A 21,669-nucleotide genomic window follows, 5' to 3' on the forward strand; every position below is an offset into this window, starting at 1 on the left:
AGAGAAAGTATGAACAGACTAAAGAAATATCATAGGATTGCTGGTGGCACCAAGGGTGTCTGTGAGGCTGGTGGTCACATATTTAAAGAGAGTCATCCCCATGATATGTGTTTCTGCAGCTGCAGTCAGCTAGGTAGGTGCAGAGACAGAATGTGCAGAGACTTGAGTTTAATCAGGCTCGGGGTTTTGCAAGGTGAAAATAACAAAGAGTGGAATAAATAAGTTAAGTATGTACACAAGTGAGTCATTATGCTGATGACTATAAACTCTAAGCAGAGTTAGTAGGAAACCAAGCACTGGATGTTTATTGATCACTGCTAGGTCAAATATGCTGTGCAAGGTGACAGAACAGGAAGAACAGGGATTCAAAGGAGCTTGTCTTCAGGAAGCTGTCACTATTAGGAAACAGTCCAACAGTTCCCAAACTTTTCTGCACATTAGAATAGCCCAGGGAGCTTAAAAATCACAATGTTCAGATCACACTCCATGCCAGTTAAAGCAGAATGTCTGGGCTGGGGAGCCAGGCATTAATAGCCTTTGTAAATTTTTCAAGTGATTCCAATATGCAGCAAAGCTTAAGAACACTGGAACAGTCTTTTTTTTTTTTTTTTTTTTTTGCAGAGGAGAACGATATTTGAAGATTTATGTGAAATTCCTAAAAGTAAGCATTCAGTGTAAGTCATATTATCATCTTATATTTTGCTGTTTATTAAAGATTTAACATAGGATAAATGCAGTTGATTGCCCTGCCAAATTAAAGAGTCGATTATTTTGGGGGAAAAAGTATTTCTTCTAGGCTTGTATCTACACTTCGTATAAAAGAACTTCAAATCGTGAGGTCTTAATCTTGATATGTTGCTTGCTACCGTATTCCCAGCACCTACAATCGTGTGTGGGAAATAGTAAACACAGAATATCTGTTAAATGAATAATGCTTTTGAAAGATATAGTCTATAAAAAATGGTTTAATGTAAATGCCTCTTTTTAAACTATAAATGACAAAATATCCCCACTTCTAGAAGTATCCTCTCATAATATAACTAAACACAAAAATGGTCACAATACATATATATGGTAGTTCCAAAAAAGGTTCCCTTTATTTCTTTCATATGGTGTGTATCTTATGTTGTATCATTTTTAGTCTTAAAGGCTGCCTTACCCTTGTGGCAATACAGAGAACATCAATAGTATAACACTTCTCTCACGTAAGCTTAAGGGAAGGAGCTCCCCCTGCTGGCTGTATATATAGTTTTCTCTTGCCATAACTGACAAGAGAAAACAAAAAACTCCTGAGTCACTAACCAGCTGAGTGAGTTTCTGCAAAGTTCAACTTTTCCAAGTTTCCCTTTGCTCAACCAAAGGTTGTGGGTAAATGGAGATCATTTTTTAAAAATTTCTAGTAGCTCTCAATTACCATGACTAAGATTCATATTTTTTTCCTACAAATCAACCCCTTTATAATGAGGTCATAAGAAACACAAGTAAATTATGCCAAAATGAAAAAAAAAAACAAACCCTTAACTTTAAGATGCTAAAGAGCTTAAAGAAAATCAGGAGAAATTGTTGCTAAAATATGCTGTATGCAAGCTCAATCAGTTTCTTTCATCTAGTCATATTCTAAGTTATTTCAGGGTAGACCAGGCTGCTAATTATATATCAAAAACATACCTAAAACGGTTATCAATATTAACAAATTTGTAATTAAATTCACAATTTTGCAGGCAAATTCCAAATTTAAGACAAATCTACCCTAATCTAAATGATAACTTATTTTTGTCTCTCAAAAGAAATGAGTTTATGAAAAAGGAAAAAGCACATCTGGGTAAGGCGGATGATTGAAAAAAAAACGCATCTAATTTTGGTCCCCACCAAAACCACACTAAAAATATTGTAAAGATAATTTTTAAATCATAACCCACAAGGACCAGAGTGAAGGACAAAAAAAAAAAAAAAAAAAAAAAAAAAAAAAAAAAAGGAGCATGGAGAACAGCAATGTTTTGAAGCTGGAAAAGCAAACAAACATAAATTGACAGAGGATCCTAGAAAGCCAAATCCCAAACTAACAGGAAAGCTGAAATCCAACTTATGTGATACCACACAGTCCACAAGAGACTTGGGGATTGGCAACCAGTTCCCCAAGAGGCTTGACAAGAAATATGGGGAGAAGGCTGTTGAGAAGTAGTTGGATCCCTCGTTCCTCTCTTCATAAGGTTGGGCAATTACCACTTTCCCACCCCGGCAAAAGTTTAAGAGTCTTATTTTTGAAGAGAGTGATAACAGAGTCCTTGGACAACCAGCTGAGGGTGAGTACCTTACCTAAAACAGGGACTCAGTGGCCATATGCATACTGAATGCAGAGACTCCCAGCTCTCTTCACCCCACTCGGCTCCCAAAATACCAGCAGCCAGACCTTTACCCTTCGAGCAGGAGATCAGAAGACTCTTCCTTGAAGAATCTGACCAGCCCAGAAGAAAGACTTGAGGATACTGACCTGAGGGGTTCCACAACAAAGGGCCTGTCCAGATGACAGTTCAATGAAGCTCAAAATCAATAAGTCCTGCCAGGCAGCCCAGAGTTCAAGTCAGCATTTAGACTCCCATACTTACTTATGAGCAGACAGCCAAGGAATACCAGACACCTAAGGAAAGCTTCTAAATATAATACAGTTTTGAAAGTTTCTTTCCTTCCTGTATAATCTTATCTCTTCCAAATTGTTTTCTTTTGTCTGTTTTAGTCTCTATCATAATATCCTTAGAGCAATAAGAAAATATATTGCATCTATGAAACAAGAACAGGATACCATATAAAAGAAACATTCATGTTCTCACTCATAGGTGGGAATTGAACAATGAGAACACATGGACACAGGAAGGGGAACATCACACTCTGGGGACTGTTGTGGGGTGGGGGGAAGGGGGAGGGATAGCATTAGGAGATATACCTAATGCTAAGTGACGAATTAATGGTTGCAGCACACCAACATGGCACATGTATACATATGTAACAAACCTTCACATCGTGCACATGTACCCTAAAACTTAAAGTATAACAATAATAAAATAAAAAAAGAAACATTCAAATAGCAACCCAAAAAGATTTCTCAATAACAGGACTGGAAAATAAAGTTGAGGTAATCTCCAAGAAAATAAATCAAAAGAACAAGGAGTTGGAAAGAGAGAAACAGACAAAACGTTACAGCCAGGTGCAGTGGCTCACACCTGTAATCCTGGCACTTAGGGGGACCGAGATAGGGGGATCACTTGATTGAGCACAGGAGTTTGAGACCAGCCTGGGCAACGTGGTTGAAACCCCATCGCTACAAAAAATACAAAAATTAGCCAGGTGTGGTAGTGTGCACCTGTGGTCCCAGCTACTCAGGAAGCTGATGTGGGAGGATCACCTGAGCCGCAGGAAGTCAAGGCTGCAGTGAGCCATGACTGCACCACTGCACTCCAACATGGGCAACAGACGAGACCCTGTCTCAAAAAAAAAAAGAAAGAACATTATAGAACTTGTCTGTAAGTTCCAACAGCCAAACAATAGAACCCCAGAAAGACGAAAAAGAAAAAAAGAAAAAGGAGGGAGAAAAAACAACAAAGAAATAATTCAGAGAATATTTCCAGAATTGAATGACAAAAGTTGCCTGATTGAAAGAGCCTGTCTAGGCCCAGTGACAATGACCTGAGTGAAAAGAGACCCACTCCAAGCAACATGATTGTTATATTTCAGGAACACCAAGAACAAGGAGAACAGTCCACAAGCTTTTAAAGGGAAAAAAAAAAATAGTCCAGGATAAAGCGTCAGGCATCAGAAAGGCTTCATTCAGCCTTCTCAAGAGCAACAAGACAAGTGAGAAGGCAATAGAGCAAGCACAGAATAGTCGATCAAAGCGCATATATTTAGAATCAAGACATTTGACATTTTCACCCGTGCAGTTACCAAACACTTACTTCACAAGCACTCTTTCTCAAGGGGATATGGGAAACAAAATAAAAAGAATAATCAAGAAAGAAATATAAGATCCAGGATACAAGAGATCCAACACAGAAGAGAGACAAAGAAAGCCTCCACAATGAGGCTCCCAGGATGGCAGTGCATGCAGATGGAGCCCAGCCAGTAGGGAGTGAAGCAGCGTGGCTCAATCAACAGTCGTGTAAGGAAGTCAACACAAGAGGCTTCCTGCTGCCGGACCATCTTTCTAACTGAAGGACAGAATGCCCAGGAGAACTCGTCCATATTTTCATCTGTACTTGTGGTTTTTGTTTGTGTTTTTGTTTTTTAGAGATGGAGTCTTGCTCTGTCGCCCAGGCTGGAATGTAGTGGTGCAGTCTTGGCTCACTGCAACCTCCGCCTCCCAGGTTTTAAGCAATTCTCCTACCTCGGCCTCCAGAGTAGCTGGGATTACAGGTGCATGCCACCAGGCCCAGCTAACTTTTTTTTTTATTTTTTTTGTATTTTTGGTAGAGATGGGGTTTCACCATGTTGGCCAGGATGGTCTTGAACTCCTGATTTCATGATCCTCCTGCCTCAGCCTCCCAAAGTGCTGGGATTACAGGCATGAGCCATTGCGTCCTGCTTATTTTTATTTTTTATTTTTTGAGTCAGGGTCTCACTCTGTCACCCAGGTGGGAGTGTAGTGGCACAATCTCGGCTCACTGCAACCTCTGCTTCCCAGGCTCATGCGATTATCATGCCTCAGTCTCCCGAGTACCTGGGACTACAGATGCATGCCACAACGCCCAGCGAGTTTTTGTTTATTTTTTTTAGTGATGAGGTCTTACTATGTTGCCTAGGCTGGTCTCCCACTCGCAAGCTCAAGCGATCCTCCTGCTTCAGCCTCCCAAAGTGATAGGATTACAGGTGTGAGACCCCACACCCAGCAAGCTTGCTCTTTATTTTTTATTCAAAGGTCACCATGGCCTTGCTCCTGCTCCTAGAAGTAGGCCAAAGCACAATACTTCTGTGGGCATGGAGGGGAGAGCATGGAAAGGCCTTGCTGAGCTTTGAATCAAAAATAAAAAGCAAGCCTCTCCCCCAACCTAGTTGATTATTCAATAACTAGCCTGGGCTGGGCACAGTAGTTCATGCCTGTAATTCCAGGACTTTGGGAGGCCAAGGCAGGCGCATCATTTGAGGTCATGGGTTTAAGACCAGCCTGGCCAACCTGGTGAAACCCCATCTCTACTAAAAATAAAAATAAAAAAATTAGCTGGGTGTGGTGGCACACACCTGTAATCCCTGCTACTTGGGGGAGGCTGAAGCAAGAAAATCGCTTGAACTCGGGAGACAGAGGTTGCAGTGAGCCAAGATCGCACCACTGCACTCCAGCCTGGGCAACACAGCAAGATTCTATCTCAAAAATAAATAAATAAATAAATAAATAAATAAATAATAACAACTAGCCTAAAGCATAGCCTGGCAGAAGTCACAGGGCTCATTTATAACCTTGCCCTTTGACTTCTCCAGAAGGGAACCTAAAACCAAGTTGGGATCCAGAGACAGCACAGTTTATCTTCTGAAAGGTTTTATCTAAGATAGCAACATTACCCTTTCCCCACATAACAAGGCTGGGGCTTGCTACTCTGTTTTTCAGAACCATATATTGCTTAGGAACCTATACAGGAAGTGGAGAAAGTATAAAGAAAAGCAAGGTAATGGTTAACACAAATATGGGGCAGAGAGATTTCAACCAGGAAGGAGCACACAGGGAGCTTTTAACATGCCAGTGATATTTGTTACTCAAGCTTGACAGGTGAATATCCACATGTATACACGTTTGTTTACCTATTCTTTAAAAAATACATATATGCATTACATTCTCTTGTTTATGATACATTCTATAATAAAAGATATTTTAAGTAGTAAGTGAATTCCTGTTTAAAATCAGTGAAATTGTTTTAACATCTTGAAAAACTAAAGGAACACCCAACATATTCTTAATAATTTTATGCCTGCAAATGTGAAAAGTTATGGCAAATTCTGTATAATACACTAGGGATGACGTAAGAAGAAATAGAAGATACAAATAATCCTGTAGTTATTTTAAAAGCTGGATGGATAATTTAAAACCTTCCTACAGGCAAAGTACGTTAGCTTATGCCTTGTAATCCCAGCATTTGGGGAGGCTGAGGCAGGAGGATCACTTGAGCTCAGGAGTTTGAGACCAGCCTGAGTAGCATAGCAAGACCTTCCCCCACCACCCACTCCATGCCTCCATCTCTACAAAAAAATAAAAATATAAAAAAAATATATTATCTATCTATCTATCTACACACACACACACACACACACACACACACACACAAACACACACACACACAAATTAGCCAGGTGTGGTGGCACACACCTGCAGTCCCAACTACTCGGAAGGCTGTGGGAGAATCACTTAAGCCCAGGAGGCATAGGTTGCAATGAACTGTGATCAGACCACTGCATTCCAGCCTGGGTGACACAGCAAGACCCTGTCTCAAAAAAAAAAAAAAAAAAATAACAACAACAACAACAAAAAAACACCACTTGAATATTCTAAGGGACTGTCTTTAAAAAATAATTTTTTTGGCCGGGCGTGGTGGCTCACGCTTGTAATCCCAGCACTTTGGGAGGCCAAGGCGGGCGGATCACGAGGTCAGGAGATTGAGACCACAGTGAAACCCCGTCTCTACTAAAAAAAAAATACAAAAAAAATTAGCCGGGCGTGGTGGCGGGCGCCTGTAGTCCCAGCTACTCGGAGAGGCTGAGGCAGGAGAATGGCATGAACCTGGGAGGCGGAGCTTGCAGTGAGCCGAGACTGCGCCACTGCACTCCAGCCTGGGCGACAGAGCGAGACTCCGTCTCAAAAAAAAAAATAATAATAATAATAATTTTTTCTCTTCCTTTTACATTTCTGTATTTTCCAAAGTTTCCATGGGTATATTACATTTTTAACACTTTATCATATTTTATATAATTCACATGCCATGAAATTGTACAACCATCACCACTATCTAATTCCAGAACATTTTCACCACACCAATAAGAAGCCCATACCATTAGTAGTCATTGCCCATTCCCCTACCCCCAGCCTCTAGCAACCACTAATCTACTTTTTGTCTCTACATATTTGCCAAATGGAATCATACAATATGGTAATTTTTGTGTCTGGCTTCTTTCACTTAGAATAATGTTTTCAAAGTTTATCCATGATGTAACATGAGTCAATACTTCATTCTTTTATGGCTGAATAATATTCAATTATATGAATAATAATCACATTTGATATATCCATTCATCTATTAATAGACATTTGAATTGTTTCTACTTTTTGGCTATTATGAACAATGCTGCTATGAACATTTTTGTACAAGTTTCTGTGGTGACATATGTCTTCAATTCTCTCGGGTAGAAATCTAGGAGTGAAAATGCCGGTTGGGTGGGTTATTTTTATAATTTTACAAAGAGAATTGTCTTTTAGTGGAAAATGTTGAGTTTTAGTGCCACCAAACTTAGGACCACACAAATTCTTTTTCCTGCCACAGAGGACAAGGTATTAATGAAGAGAAGACACTCATTATGAAAAGAAAAAGATTATTCACCTATTTCACAAACCATCAGTCTCTACCAGGCATTTTAGGCATTTATCATAGTAAGATTTAATCATATTATTATCAGGATGCAAGAGTGGACATATTAATAAAATTAGGCTGTAAGCTGTCTAAAATTTCTTTTTTTTTTTTTTTTTTTTTTTTGAGACGGAGTCTCGCTCTGTCACCCAGGCTGGAGTGCAGTGGCGCAATCTCAGCTCACTGCAAGCTCTGCCTCCCGGGTTCACGCCATTCTCCTGCCTCAGCCTCTCTGAGTAGCTGGGACTACAGGCGCCCGCCACCACACCCAGCTAATTTTTTGTATTTTTTTAGTAGAGACGGGGTTTCACCATGGTCTTGATCTCCTGACCTCATGATCCACCCGCCTCGGCCTCCCAAAGTGCTGGGATTACAAGCGTGAGCCACCGCACCCAGCCTAAAATTTCTATATTGATCAGCAAAGCTAAGATAATATTTCTGTATATATTCACATTTTGCTCATTTTTTTTTTTCAGTTTTCAAGTGACAGCTAGATTTTATCACTTGATCTGTAAAACTATTTCACAAATTCAACCAGCATAACTTAAACATTTACTATACCAATGCAGGAAATAGCAAAACTATACAATGCTAATAATTAATATGACCTTCCTTCTGCTTTCAGGAAAAACAGGTTAAGCAAACCACTTAAAAATCCTAACATCAGAATCAATCTCCTGACCAAATACTCTTTTTATTCTTCTAATTGTGCCTTGAAGCTTTTAGGTGTATTTCCCTGCACACCAATCTACATTTGTTCAATAATCCATTTGGCCCAAGAAAGATAAAGTACTGATTTCATATGCAAACTATGCTGAAGCCACACATTCTAATAAACCAGAAACTCCGTATTTATAACTCATGTTATAAATTTCTTCTTGCTCAGTTGTATTCCAATAACATTACAGTTATCTATCTAATTGCTAAGAAAAAGTAGAACCCTCTTATGTCACAGTTTATAATGGAAAGTGTGGACTTTTGAGATACCCATCTTCAGATCCTATCTCAAATACTTACCAACTGTGTGACGCTTGCCAAATTACTTAACCTTTCTGAATCAGTTTCCTAATAAAATATGCCTAAAGCTACATACAATTTTGGAGTTGCTATGAGAAATAAAAGCAAATTTGGCATGAAGCATGTACTCAATGAATGGTAACAGCTGCTGCTACTCTTATTATCAATTTTCAGTATTAAATTGGTTATACCATGGTTATCCTTAAATAAATGGTTAAATATAAGGGGAAAAAAGTATGCTCTTCTATAATACAATATTGATCTTGTTTTTCTTATTCCCAGCCCAGTTTTAAAACAAGGAGATACTACTATAAGGCTTGGTGTAGGAAACCATAAAATGTAAGTAGGTAGGTCATTTGTGTTAGAAATAAAAATGATCTAGCCATTTTGGTTCATTAATTTATATTTATTTTTGACTCTTATTTCAAAATTACTATATTACCTTTTGTGTATTAACAAGAAATAACCCAGTTTAATAAAACAATAAAATAGTTTTTATTCTATAGCATGTTATAGAAGGAGAAAAATCTGTCAGGTGAGGTGGCTCACACCTGTAATCCCAGCATTTTGGGAGGCCATAGAGGGCAGATTGCTTGAGCCCAGGAGTTCAAGACCAGCCTTAGTAACATGGTGAAACTGTGTCTCTACAAAGAAGTACAAAAATTAGCTGGGCATGGTGGCACCCATCTAAGTCCCAGCTACTCGGGAGGATGAGGTAAAAAGATCGCTTGAACCTGGGAAGCAGAGGCTGCAATGAGCCAAGACTGCAGCACTGCACTCCTGGGCCTGGGCGACAGAGACTCTGTCTCAAAAAAAAAAAAAAAAAAAAAAACAAAGGAAGAAGGAAGGAAGGAAGAAGAAGGAGAGGGAGGAGGAGAAGGAAGAGGAGGAGGAAGAGAAGAAGGAGAAGGAGAAGGAGAAGAGGAAGGAGGAAGGAGGAAGGAGAAGGAAGAAGAAGGAAGAAGAAGGAAGAAGAAGGAAGAAGAAGAAGAAGAAGAAGAAGAAGAAGAAGAAGAAGAAGAAGAAGAAGAAGAAGAAGAAGAAGAAGAAGAAGAAGAAGAAAAGTCACTTATGCAAAGAATCATAAGCATCAAATCTATGTGGAGGCCAAAATAGGGATTATCTGAACTTCTGCATACTAAATACAAGAAAGTCAATATGTTATTCAGTGTGATAGTGAAATCTCAGGGCTTTTTAAATCTCAATTCTTTAGAATTAGTTGACTTTGAGGAAAGAGGCAAAACATGCAACTACTGGAATCAGGGATTTAGTCATGAAATATCTAACCTCTGGAATTTCAAGATGGGCAAATAACCATGTAGTCAAATTTTTGACAGTGTCTATATCAAAATACAGTATCCTATGATGACAGTAATAATTCTAATGCAGTTATTTCTTACCAAAAAAACATTCTGTTCCATTGACTAGGGTCTTATTAGCAAAGAGAGAATTGAACTCTCAGGAAAGGTGCCAGACAACCCTGTATTCTCTGAAATGCAAAGCCCTGGCTGGAATTAAAGAGACAAACTCTAAAATACATAGGAAGGATGCATTGACAAATTCATGAATTACGTTGACAGCTTGTGGGTACATTCTTCTAAAATGACATAAATGCTAGTCCTTATATAAATCAAGTAAATTTAAATTCCAAATGATAATCAGTCCCTAGTAACTAACAATAGAATCCACCAATCTGTGACCCTGGACTAGCCTGATATTCCTCTCTGTCTCCTGAACTTGCTCCACCCTCCCTTATACTTTCCCACACATCAAAAACCCATGCATTTACCATTCTGTGCTTTTAGCTGCTGGTATAAACAATAATAATGAGTAGGATATAAACATAGTTGAAAGGAGGAGAATCAAAACCAAGGTTTCTCATAATAGAAGGGGAAAATATTTTTTAACTTGACATGTGTAAGTCAATCAGAATTAATGGAAAACTGTCAAATACTTATAATACATGCCAACTTTCAATAGCTACACACAAATCACACACACACACACACACAGACCCCTACACACCCTTCTTCCTTCTCTAGCTATGTCAGACAAGTGCTTGACTCTGGAGAAAAGCCTATTCAAAGTCAGTCTACTCAATCGCATTCCTGTTTGTATGAACGACAGTGATATTATTATGATAATCAAGCAGCACTCTTTTTTTTTTTTTTTTTTTTTTTCTGAGAGCCTCACTCTGTTGCCTAGGCTGGAGTGCAGTGGCGCAATCTTGGCTCACTGCAACCCCTGCTTCCTGGGTTCAAGTGATTCTCCTGCCTCAGCCTCCTGAGTAGCTGGGATTACAGATGTGTCACCACATCCAGCTAATTTTTATATTTTTAGTAGAGATGGGGTTTCACCATGTTGGCGAGGCTGGTCTTGAACTCCTAACCTCGGGTGATCTGCCCACCTTGGCCTCCCAAAGTGCTGGGATTATAGGCATGAGCCACCATGCCCGGCCTGCAGCAATCTGTTAATATCTATTAGGTAAAACCTTCTTTAATAAACAGCATAAATAATACTTTAGGGATAACAAACAGCAATATAATAGAAGAGAAGCAAGAAAATACAGGATTTTCTTTTAATAATAAACATAAGAATGAAATTTAAGCGATTAATTTCATTACCAGAAACTAATCAAAGCCCAAAAATTGTTTCATGAAAGCAAACACATCTTAATTTGCAATTCTGAAAAAAAAGCACTCTAGGAGGTGTCAGTTTACATACAAAATGTGACAGAGTGAAAGAGCAACAAAAGGCAACTTCCACAATCTCCTGAAAAGCTGTCACAGGCATTTTATCGAAAACATCATTGTGCCTATATTTACCATACCTGAGCATACTGTTCTGCCATGCTGCATGTTAATAAAGAATGCAAAACAAAAATAGTTAAATATTAGCAGAATAAAACATAAGGCTATTGCATGGAGAATTTTAAAATTAATTCACAAGGTTTTATACGTAGTATGTAATATGTATCAGCAATTTAACAATTTATTTTTAATTGATTAACAAACCACACAGCTCCCACACAGCTCTTAGTTATGATTATGCAAGAGATAGGTTACATTTGCTAAAATATGTTGCCATCTTCAGATTTCAGAGCAAGTTGTTAAGGTCCTGTTACAAGAATCTATTTCTTTAAATCAACTATTTAATTCACTTACTGTAGCAACACAGAGAATAAGAGAATAAGGACATGCCTTTTAGGTTATGTCTGTGTGATGCTGTTTTATTTATTTATTTTTATTTTTATTTATTTATTTATTTATTTTTGAGATGGAGTTTCGCTCTGGTCGCCCAGGCTGGAGTGCAATGGTGTGATCTCGGTTCACTGCAACCTCTGCCTCCCGGGTTCAAGTGATTCTCCTGCGTCAACCTCCTGAGTAGCTGGGACTACAGGTGCCAGCCACCACTCCCAGCTAATTTTTAGTAGAGATGGGGTTTCACCATGTTGGCCAGGCTGGTCTCAAACACCTGACCTCAGGTGATCCACCAGCCTCGCCTGGACAAATTTTTATTTTTATAACAGCATCACTGGCTGGGTGTGGTGGCTCACGCCTGTAATCCCAGCACTTTGGGAGGCCAAGGAGGGTGAATCACCTGAGGCCAGGAGTTCGAGATTAGCCTGACCAGCCTGACCAACAAGGTGAAACCTCGTCTCTACTAAAAATACAAAAATTAGCCAGGCCTGGTGGTGGGTGCCTATAGTTCCAGCTACTCGGGAGGCTTAGACAGGAGAATTGCCTGAACCTGGGAGGCAGAGGTTGTAGTGAGCCAAGATTACGCCACTGCACTCCAGCCTGGGTGACGGAGTGAGACTCTGTCTCAAAAAATAAATAAATAAAATAAAATTTTAATCATTATTCAGCATTAGATAAAATTATTGTCAAAGTAAAGTACTACCTACCTCAAATCTAGAATAATAAATCTAAGGTTGTAACATTAGACATGAAGTATACATTTTAACTGAAAAATAGGAAGCTGTCTGAGTTGTTCCTTGTTCTTAGTTCTGAGGGTATAAGCTTGCATTTAAAACTTCTCAATATATTCACAAACAGAGACTGTTGGCTCAGCTTTCCTAACATTCTAGTTGCGTGTGGCAAAAGAAGTAACGCCATTCCAGTACTTACTTCTCTTCTGTGACACAGCCTGCAAGCAGGCAGTCACAATATCACAGTTCCTCTGCACTTTATGCAGAAGCCTATCTTTCTGCTTCAGATGCCGAAGTAACTTGGCCGACTGGATGCCAATTCTGTACTTTAGCTCTCGAAGGATCATCTTCAGTTCATGAGTGTCTATCAGTAAAGAAAAATAAGAATAACGATTAATACCTTGAGAGGAATATAAATTCCAATGTGATATTAGTCCAAAGATAAATAGAACATCCATTTAAACCAACTAATTCTAGGTTTTCACTCAAGATTACATGTATGCATTCAGCTCGGACATTCCGATTAAATAAGTCACTCATTTATCTGCCCTGTCCATGAGACAGATACTGTAAGATAAATTTATCCTTAAGCCTATCTGTAACAATGTAAGCAAAAACTCCTATTTTTACCATATCTAGCTCTGGCTGCAAATTTACCTTTCATTGCCTGAAAACTGGCATGTATATTTTGTACCACTGAAGTGTTCAGATGGTAAGCTTGCCAGAAAAGAATCTTTTTTAGCCTGTTACATTAATAATAAACCTAACAGCTAATTAAAAAAAAAAAAAGTCTTTAAAGGCTAGGCGTGGTGGCTCACACCTGTAATCCCAGCACTTTGGGAGGCCAAGGCGGGCAGATTACCTGAGGTCAGGAGTTGGAGACCAGCCTGACCAACATGGAGAAACCCCATCTCTACTAAAAATACAAAATTAACTGCGAGTGGTAGCACATGCCTGTAATCCCAGCTACTCCAGGAGCTGAGGCAGGAGAATTGCTTGAACTTGAGAGGAGGAGGTTGCAGTGAACCGAGATCGCGCCATTGCACTCCAGCCTGGGCAACAAGAGCGAAACTCCGCCTCAAAAAAAAAAAAAAAAAAAGTCTTTAAAGTACTCATCTATGTTTATAAATGATGAGCTGAAAGTAAATAATTTTACGACATTTTGTAATGTAGATGAATGTGGCAATACTGGTTTTGTTTTAAATATCCAGTCTTCCAATAGCCTAAAAACATTTTGTCTTAGAGGTACAATATTTCATCTTAGAGCCTCAGCAATTTTTCTTTTTCTTTTTTTTTTTTTTTTTTATTATACTTTAGGGTTTTAGGGTACATGTGCACAATGTGCAGGTTTGTTACATATGTATCCATGTGCCATGTTGATTTCCTGCACCCATTAACTCGTCATTTAGCATTAGGTGTATCTCCTAATGCTGTCCCTCCCCCCTCCCCCCACCCCACAACAGTCCCCGGAGTGTGATGTTCCCCTTCCTGTGTCCATGAGTTCTCATTGTTCAATTCCCACCTATGAGAGAGAACATGCGGTGTTTGGTTTTTTGTCCTTGCGATAGTTTACTGAGAATGATGTTTTCCAGTTTCATCCATGTCCCTACAAAGGACACGAACTCATCATTTTTTATGGCTGCATAGTATTCCATGGTGTATATGTGCCACATTTTCTTAATCCAGTCTATCGTTGTTGGACATTTGGGTTGGTTCCAACTCTTTGCTATTGTGAATAGTGCCGCAATAAACATACGTGTGCATGTGTCTTTATAGCAGCATGATTTATAGTCCTTTGGGTATATACCCAGTAATGGGATGGCTGGGTCAAATGGTATTTCTAGTTCGAGATCCCTGAGGAATCGCCACACTGACTTCCACAATGGTTGAACTAGTTTACAGTCCCACCAACAGTGTAAAAGTGTTCCTATTTCTCCACATCCTCTCCAGCACCTGTTGTTTCCTGATTTTTTAATGATGGCCATTAGGCGTGGGCAAGGACTTCATGTCTAAAACACCAAAAGCAATGGCAACAAAAGCCAAAATCGACAAATGGGATCTCATTAAACTAAAGAGCTTCTGCACAGCAAAAGAAACTATCATCAGAGTGAACAGGCAACCTACAGAATGGGAGAAAATTTTTGCAACCTACTCATCTGACAAAGGGCTAATATCCAGAATCTACAATGAACTCAAACAAATTTACAAGAAAAAAACAAACAACCCCATCAAAAAGTGGGCAGAGGACATGAACAAACACTTCTCAAAAGAAGACATTTATGCAGCCAGAAAACACATGAAGAAATGCTCATCATCACTGGCCATCGGAGAAATGCAAATCAAAACCACAGTGAGATACCATCTCTTTTTTTTTTTTTTTTTTTTGAGACTGAGTCTCACTCTCTCACCCAGGCTGGAGTGCAGTGGCGCGATCTCGGCTCGCTGCAAGCTCCGCCTCCCGGGTTCACGCCATTCTCCTGCCTCAGCCTCTCCGAGTAGCTGGGACTACAGGTGCCCGCCACCACGCCCAGCTAATTTTTTGTATTTTTAGTAGAGACGGGGTTTCACCGTGGTGTCGATCTCCTGACCTCGTGATCTGCCCGCCTCGGCCTCCCAAAGTGCTGGGATTACAAGCGTGAGCCACTGCGCCCGGCTAACAATTTTTCAAATATGGTAGAAAATAAATTTCCTTTAAAACATAAATTATAATAATTCTAAATTCATAAAACTAATATTCACAACAGCAGTTTTTTTTACTTTATTTTACTTTAAGTTCGGGATACATGTGCAGACTGTGCAAGTTTGTTACCAGTATACATGTGCCATGGTGGTTTGCTGCACCCATCAACCCGTCATCTAGGTTTTAAGCCCTGCATGCATTAGGTATTTGTTCTAATGCTCTCTCTCCCCTTGCAGTTTTTCTACTGGTCAAAACAAATTTGGGAACCAGAATTGTCTACTGTCTTTATATAAATGATCATTATGATTTGGGAGGAGGTTTTTTTTGGTCACATTTGATATGATTAGTCACTAGAGCATGATCTGGTAGGCAGGTGAAGCCTTCCACTCAACTTAACCTTAGCTAGCCCCCCATTAGAGGTTCTCTGTGGGGTCTGGATCTACTCATTTTTAAAGGGATTTGGAGAAACTAAAGAGAATCAGAAGAGAAGAAATGCTCAAAAGTAGAAATGCACTCTAGAGGTCAAAGTCAACTTTTGGGGTCTGTAACAAAGAAATGCAGGGTTCTCAAACCTGACCTCACCACAGAAAATGCATTTGGCCCTGAGTTAAAAAGGACTGCTTTTGGATCAGCCAACTCTCTAAGTGATTTTTAGGCAAGGAAGTGTGCTCCAAGTCTCAAATTACGCCTAGCATACAAGATTATGCTGAGAAACAAATGGGTATGGTCTTTATAAACACTAATATAAACAACGCTTTAAGTAAGAATAAGAAATTACCATGAAGAAGAGGGCAAAGGCTAGTTCTTCCTCTCCCCCTGATTTTAAACATAGTAGGATATAATGAAAAGAGAACATTTAAGTTAAATGAAAATATGATTAAATATGAGAAAAAGCCTACAAGAGGCAACCAGAGGCTCTTCATTCCTAGATGCCTTCAGATAGAACAAACATCTTTCTCTGAATATTTCAATATTTTGTGCTGGGCACAGTGGCTCACACCTGTAATCCCAGCACTTCGGGGGCTGAGGCAGGCAGATCACCTGAGGTCAGGAGTTTGAGACCAGCCTGACCAACATGGTGAAACCCTATCTCTACTAAAAATACAAAATTAGCCAGGCATGGTGGCGCATGCCTGTAATCCCAGCTACTTGGGAGGTTGAAGCGGGAGCATCGCTTGAAACCAGGAGGCGAAAGTTGCAGTGAGCCAAGATCGCACCATTGCACTCCAGTCTGGGCAACGAGAGCAAAACTCTGCCTAAAAAAAAAAAAAAAAAAAAAAAAAAAAAAAACAAAGAACCAAATCAACATTTTCCTTCTAGAAATAAAAGGGGTAGGAATATAATCACAAAACATTTAAATTATACTTTTCCTCCACAAAAGGGTTCTTACATTATCTCATTTCCAGTGATCCCTAAGGTGCCTACAACTCCAATTCTCTGAATTACATTTATTGTTCAATATGGGAAAATTTTTTCAGAGTTGAGGGTGAAAATGTCTTTTACAGCAATATCTGCTGGTATAGAAGCCTCTTGGGGATGGAAACAGGTCTCTTTCATCTTTGAATGCTCCACGGCATCAGCCATAGCCTCTTACACAGTGTTAAATAACTGAGGAAAAATAAGGACATTGTCAACTCACAACCTGTGCTCAGTGTCCTAAGGAATTCCAGGGTATATGACAAAAAGTTATATCTAACATCTGTTGAGCACTTCATACACTAACTTACGTAATTCTCACCACAGCCCTCTGAGGTAGGTATTATTATTATTATCCCTAGTTATAAGAAAGTGAGACACAGGTTAAATAGCTTGTCCAAGGTCACACAGCTGGTATGGAACTGCGGCCGGATATCAACCCAGGAGTCTGACTCCAAAATTCATCCCCTTAGCCAAGCAAATACTGAAGAGAGCCCAGATGTCCTGAGAAAACATTCTGGTGCCGCACCTAAAGGACCTACACATGTTAAATATATAGCTAAATAAGTGCTACAGCAAAATCCCTAGCAGAGAGAGAAGACAATACACAGGCTATCAGTATTGTATGACATTCTTACTGAATGCAGAGTAGTTATATTGGGGGGAATATTTTTTGAGACTGAGAAAAAGATCAAATAACCTGATACGCAGCATTCTTTACGCAGACAGCTGTATCATCACCTGATCCTTTAATCTTAGCACGCGAATGATGTTATCAATAAAGGGGAGCGGGAGTGTGTTAGTGTGTCTATGTGTGCACACGTAAGCACGCATATGTGTGTATAGGACTATTATAATATGGCATTTTGTTCATCTTAATAGGGTTGACCACAAGGGAAGAAAGGTTTAACAGGCAACTAGCCATGCAATAAGACTGAAACAGGCAAAATGAACTATTACAGGGCTTGTGGATGGTTAGTTGTGTGGCCACTCACATGAAATCCACTTGCATAGTTAGCTGTACCATTACTACTTCTTTAAACTTTAGCTTGCCAATTTTCCTCTTCAAAAAGGAAATTACTAATCCCCAGAATTCCCTCGGTGATAAAAAATGTAAAATCCTGTAAAAAGAGAAATCATAATTCTTCAAAATTGATTCTGTTGGAGTCTGAAAGAACTATTGCCCTATGGGACTTGTGGCATACACAGACACTCTGAGAACAACCAAATAATTCTATAAAATGAAATGGCACAGCTACAGCCAAAGTCCCAGGCAGGGGGAGGAACCTGGAAGCTATTTGTAACAATCAGCTGGGAAAAAAAAAAAATCTTCACTAGGAAGTCAAAAGAGGAAGCTAAAAGCTGTTTACGTAGGTCTGAGAAAGCAGACAGATTTATTCTTTTCCTAGGTTTTTTTTTTTCCAAATTTTACAGCGAGAAGATGGGAGACTCTCCTTCCTCCCTCCCCTGGTAACTCAGCCCAAGGACATTACTGTCAAGAAATGTTATGGTGGCTTGGCATCTGTTTTCCATACGTCACCTCATTTTGTAAATGGAGGTCTTGATATTTCTATACCAAAAAAGACAACTGTAATAACTGTGTTACTGCCTGAAAGGCAAGCTATTATGACCAGATGGAAAAAAAAAAGTGTGACACGAGCGCAAGACACGAGCATCAGAGTCTCATAACAAAATAAACACCAAATTAACCTCTCTCCCTGAAAGCCAAGGCCATTTTCTCAGGTCGACCTCTCCATGCCAACTGAAGGTACCAGCAGTTAAATTCTGTAAAAAACCTCAACACTTTAGGGCCCTCCACTAACCTGCCACCGAGAAGGAAAAAAAGAAAACAAAACAACAACAAAAAATCCTAGTGAGCTGCCTGGAACCGTACGTTCTGGCAGAAACAGAATTCACACGCTCTGCTTCGAAACCACATTATCGAATTATTCTGCCTCACTAGTTAAACACTAAGTGGTGTGACCAGGGAAGGCGGACTTAAAAAAAAAAAAAAGGAAAGAACAGCCCAGGCGGCGCCCTCTAGGTAGGTCAGGTATACGTATCAGAACCTCCAACCCTGTCCTAACAGCTGTTCAGGTGAAATTAGAATCTGGGCTGCCTCTCCCCTGGGGCCTCCGCGAACACACCGAGAGATGGGAGGAGGGAAGAGCGGGGAAACTGCCCACTCCATCAACTGATGCTTGATTCAATTACTCCGGAGAACTTAAGAACTAAGTGTGGACATAAATCTGTGCCACCGTGGGTACCAGCGTCAGATCCAAAGAGACGTATCTGAGCGCTCGGCCGAGCAGCCCAGGTGCGCGCTGGAGCGCCGCAGAGAGGGCGAGGACAGCCCGGCTCCAGGAAGCCCCCGGGACCCTGCTGCGCCCGGCCCTCACCTTTCTGCCGCAGGTACAGCATCTGATGCCGCTGGCTCGGTCGCTCCTGCAGCTCCTGTAGCACGCGGGAGTCGCCGGCACCGCTGCGGCCGCCCAGGACCACGTCGGAGCCCGAGGCCTCGGTGGAGCTGTCGAGGCTGTCGCGGCGCCGCCGGCGGCCCTCGGCCCCGCGGCCCCCGCCCGCCGCCTCCTCCTCCTCTGCGCAGCTGTACAGCTCGTTGAGCAGCCCGCTCACCAGGGACGCCGTGCGGCTTGTGCCGCCGCCGCACGCCTCGCCGGGCTCCGTGTCCTCGTCGCCGTCCCACGAGTCCCGGGAGCCCCGCGGCCGCTCCGCCGCTCCCCGCAGGCGCGGGGCTGGGGGAGCTGCAGGAATCGCTTCTTCCTCCTGACTCTCCAGCCTCGCCTCGCCACCGCCGCCGCGGAATTCCAGCTCCGTCCGGAGCCCTGGGCGGCCCCCGCCGGTGGGAAGGACGTCCATGGTCCCCGGCGCGCGGCTGCCCGGTTCCCGCTGCTCCTCCCGCCTCGCGGCGCCGGCCAGTTCCGGGAGGAGGCGCGGCCTCGTCCTCGCCGGGGGTGCCCTCCCGGGCGCGGCGCCAGCGGGCTCTGGATCCCCGAGGTGCCCGGGCCTCCCCCGAGCCGGCACCTGAGCCGCTCCCCTCCGCTCCGGACCGGGCGAGAAGGAGACGGCCACGCCACTGAGAAGGAGACGACCACGCCACTGAGCTACCTGGGGCCACCTGCTGCCGGGGTGGCAGAGCTCTCCCGTGCGCGAGAAGGCGCAGGACGTGGCCAGAACACTGTCGGGAAGAAGCCAGCAGCCCGGAGGGGGAGGGCGCTGCGGCCGCCGCCACCTTCACTTTTAATTAAGCACGTGATTTAACTCAAAAAGAGGGTGACTCTTGCCTCTTATTCAGCCGCCAGCTAGAAAAAATGCCCAGGAGGGTTCTAAGCGCCCATCAATAGGCCCAGGCCAGGAGCTCCTTCTTGACATACTCGGAACACAATACCAGCCCTTCTCACTTTCCCACCTGATCTGAGCGCCTTCAAAAGCCTTCTTAGTTTAGTCTCCGACAATAAGCTTTCTAAAACTCTGAACACCTGGCAAATATTTGGGACTTAATAACGCTGTGAACTTTTTCCTCCAGTGAAAAACAAAGCACTGGATTAAAATCAACTAATTCCCTGATACAAGATGTAACCAGAGTGAGGGTTTAATAAATGTTCTTGAGATGACCGAACTAATACATTAATTGAGCTAGTTTTGATGATGGTAGAATCAAAAATTTACAAGAGACTGTGAGAGATGTATCTTACACTAGACCTCAATAGAACTCGGAGCTGCCGCTCCACTGTAGATATTTTTGTGAAGTTAATAATTGGCAACATGTTTAGCGCTTTTTGTATGTCAGGCACTGTTCTTAGAGATTTGCATGAATTATCCCACTTAATCCTCACTTTAACCCTATAAAGCAGTTAGGTGTTGTTATATTCTCACTTTTCAGCTGAGGGAGCTGAGGCACAAAGAGGCTAAATAACGTGTCCATTCACAACGAATAAAGTGAACTTTTCATAAAGTGTCTGGCTTTCATTATGGATGAATATATATTAGTCAAATGCTATTAAATACTTCACCACACTTCCAAAACGGACAACACCACACCTGGTGAACAACAGTGGTGTTTCGTGTTTGTTCAGCACAGTTTTGTTTTCCAAGTCACTTTCATAATAGAGCCTGACTCTACAGGTAGAATCTGGTGTACCTTGACACCAGCATTGCAATAAAAGGGCCCTATTTGAAACTGGAGTTAATATGAGACAAGCAGAAGTCGTACTTTTCGCTTAGGTATTCGGAATTTTAAATTATACTGGAAATATTATTTTATGGTTTTATAACTATATTAATGACTATTGTTACCATTTAATGTTTAAATGTATGAAATGAGAGTAGAATTCATTATTATATTGCTGTTGTTTTGTTTTTTGAGGTCTTTTTCCCTGTTGTCCCTGGCATTCAACGAGTTCCGAGTCCTCCTTCGTATGCCAAACTTTGCAATGAGCAGGACTTTCAGAGGAGTAAACACTGAAATTGGACCTATTTTTTCAGTTGGCTTCCCAGCCCTTTTTATCTCTGCCCCCTAAGAAGAGATGTGATTAACTATTAGTCTTCAGCACTATTCTCATTTAGGGAATCTCTATCAGGAATTACAGATAAAGAAACTCAAAGTGAGCTGAAGGGAAAAAAGAGACCAAGAAAACAATAGGTTATTGACATTCAACATTTCTAAGTTAATAAGAACTTCAAAATTATTTCCCATTCCCCATCATTACCAAATCTAAAGAGAGGAAAATGGCAAACTAAAAACTAACAAGGAAAGCACGCTTAAGATCATTGTACTTATTGGAATGATCTTCCCCTAGATATCGGCATGACTCTGCTCTCACCAGAGTCTCGTCTCTGCTTAAATGTCTTCTCTGTGAGCCGGGCGTGATGGCTCACGCCTGTAATCCCAGCATTTTGGGAGGCCGAGGTGGACGGATCACGAAGTCAAGAGACTGAGACCATCCTGGCCAACATGGTGAAACCTCGTCTCTACTAAAAATACAAAAATTAGCTGGGTGTGGTAGCCC

The 21,669-nt window shown here is 41.2% G+C and overlaps 1 protein-coding gene across 1 annotated transcript in view; it reads right to left on the reverse strand.

Annotated features, from left to right (window-relative positions):
- TBC1D30 (TBC1 domain family member 30) overlaps window positions 1-19,519 on the reverse strand; it is a 105,179-nt gene extending 85,660 nt beyond the window's left edge. Inside the window, exons 1-2 of the mRNA XM_030822296.1 lie at window positions 19,042-19,519; window positions 12,746-12,910 (exon numbers count right to left, since the gene is read on the reverse strand). Of these exons, the coding sequence (XP_030678156.1) occupies window positions 12,746-12,910; window positions 19,042-19,519 (643 nt within the window). The remainder of the gene's footprint in view (window positions 1-12,745; window positions 12,911-19,041) is intronic.
- Window positions 19,520-21,669: the final 2,150 nt, after the last annotated feature.

Source organism: Nomascus leucogenys, chromosome 11, assembly GCF_006542625.1.
Source record: "Nomascus leucogenys isolate Asia chromosome 11, Asia_NLE_v1, whole genome shotgun sequence".
NCBI lineage: Eukaryota > Metazoa > Chordata > Mammalia > Primates > Hylobatidae > Nomascus > Nomascus leucogenys.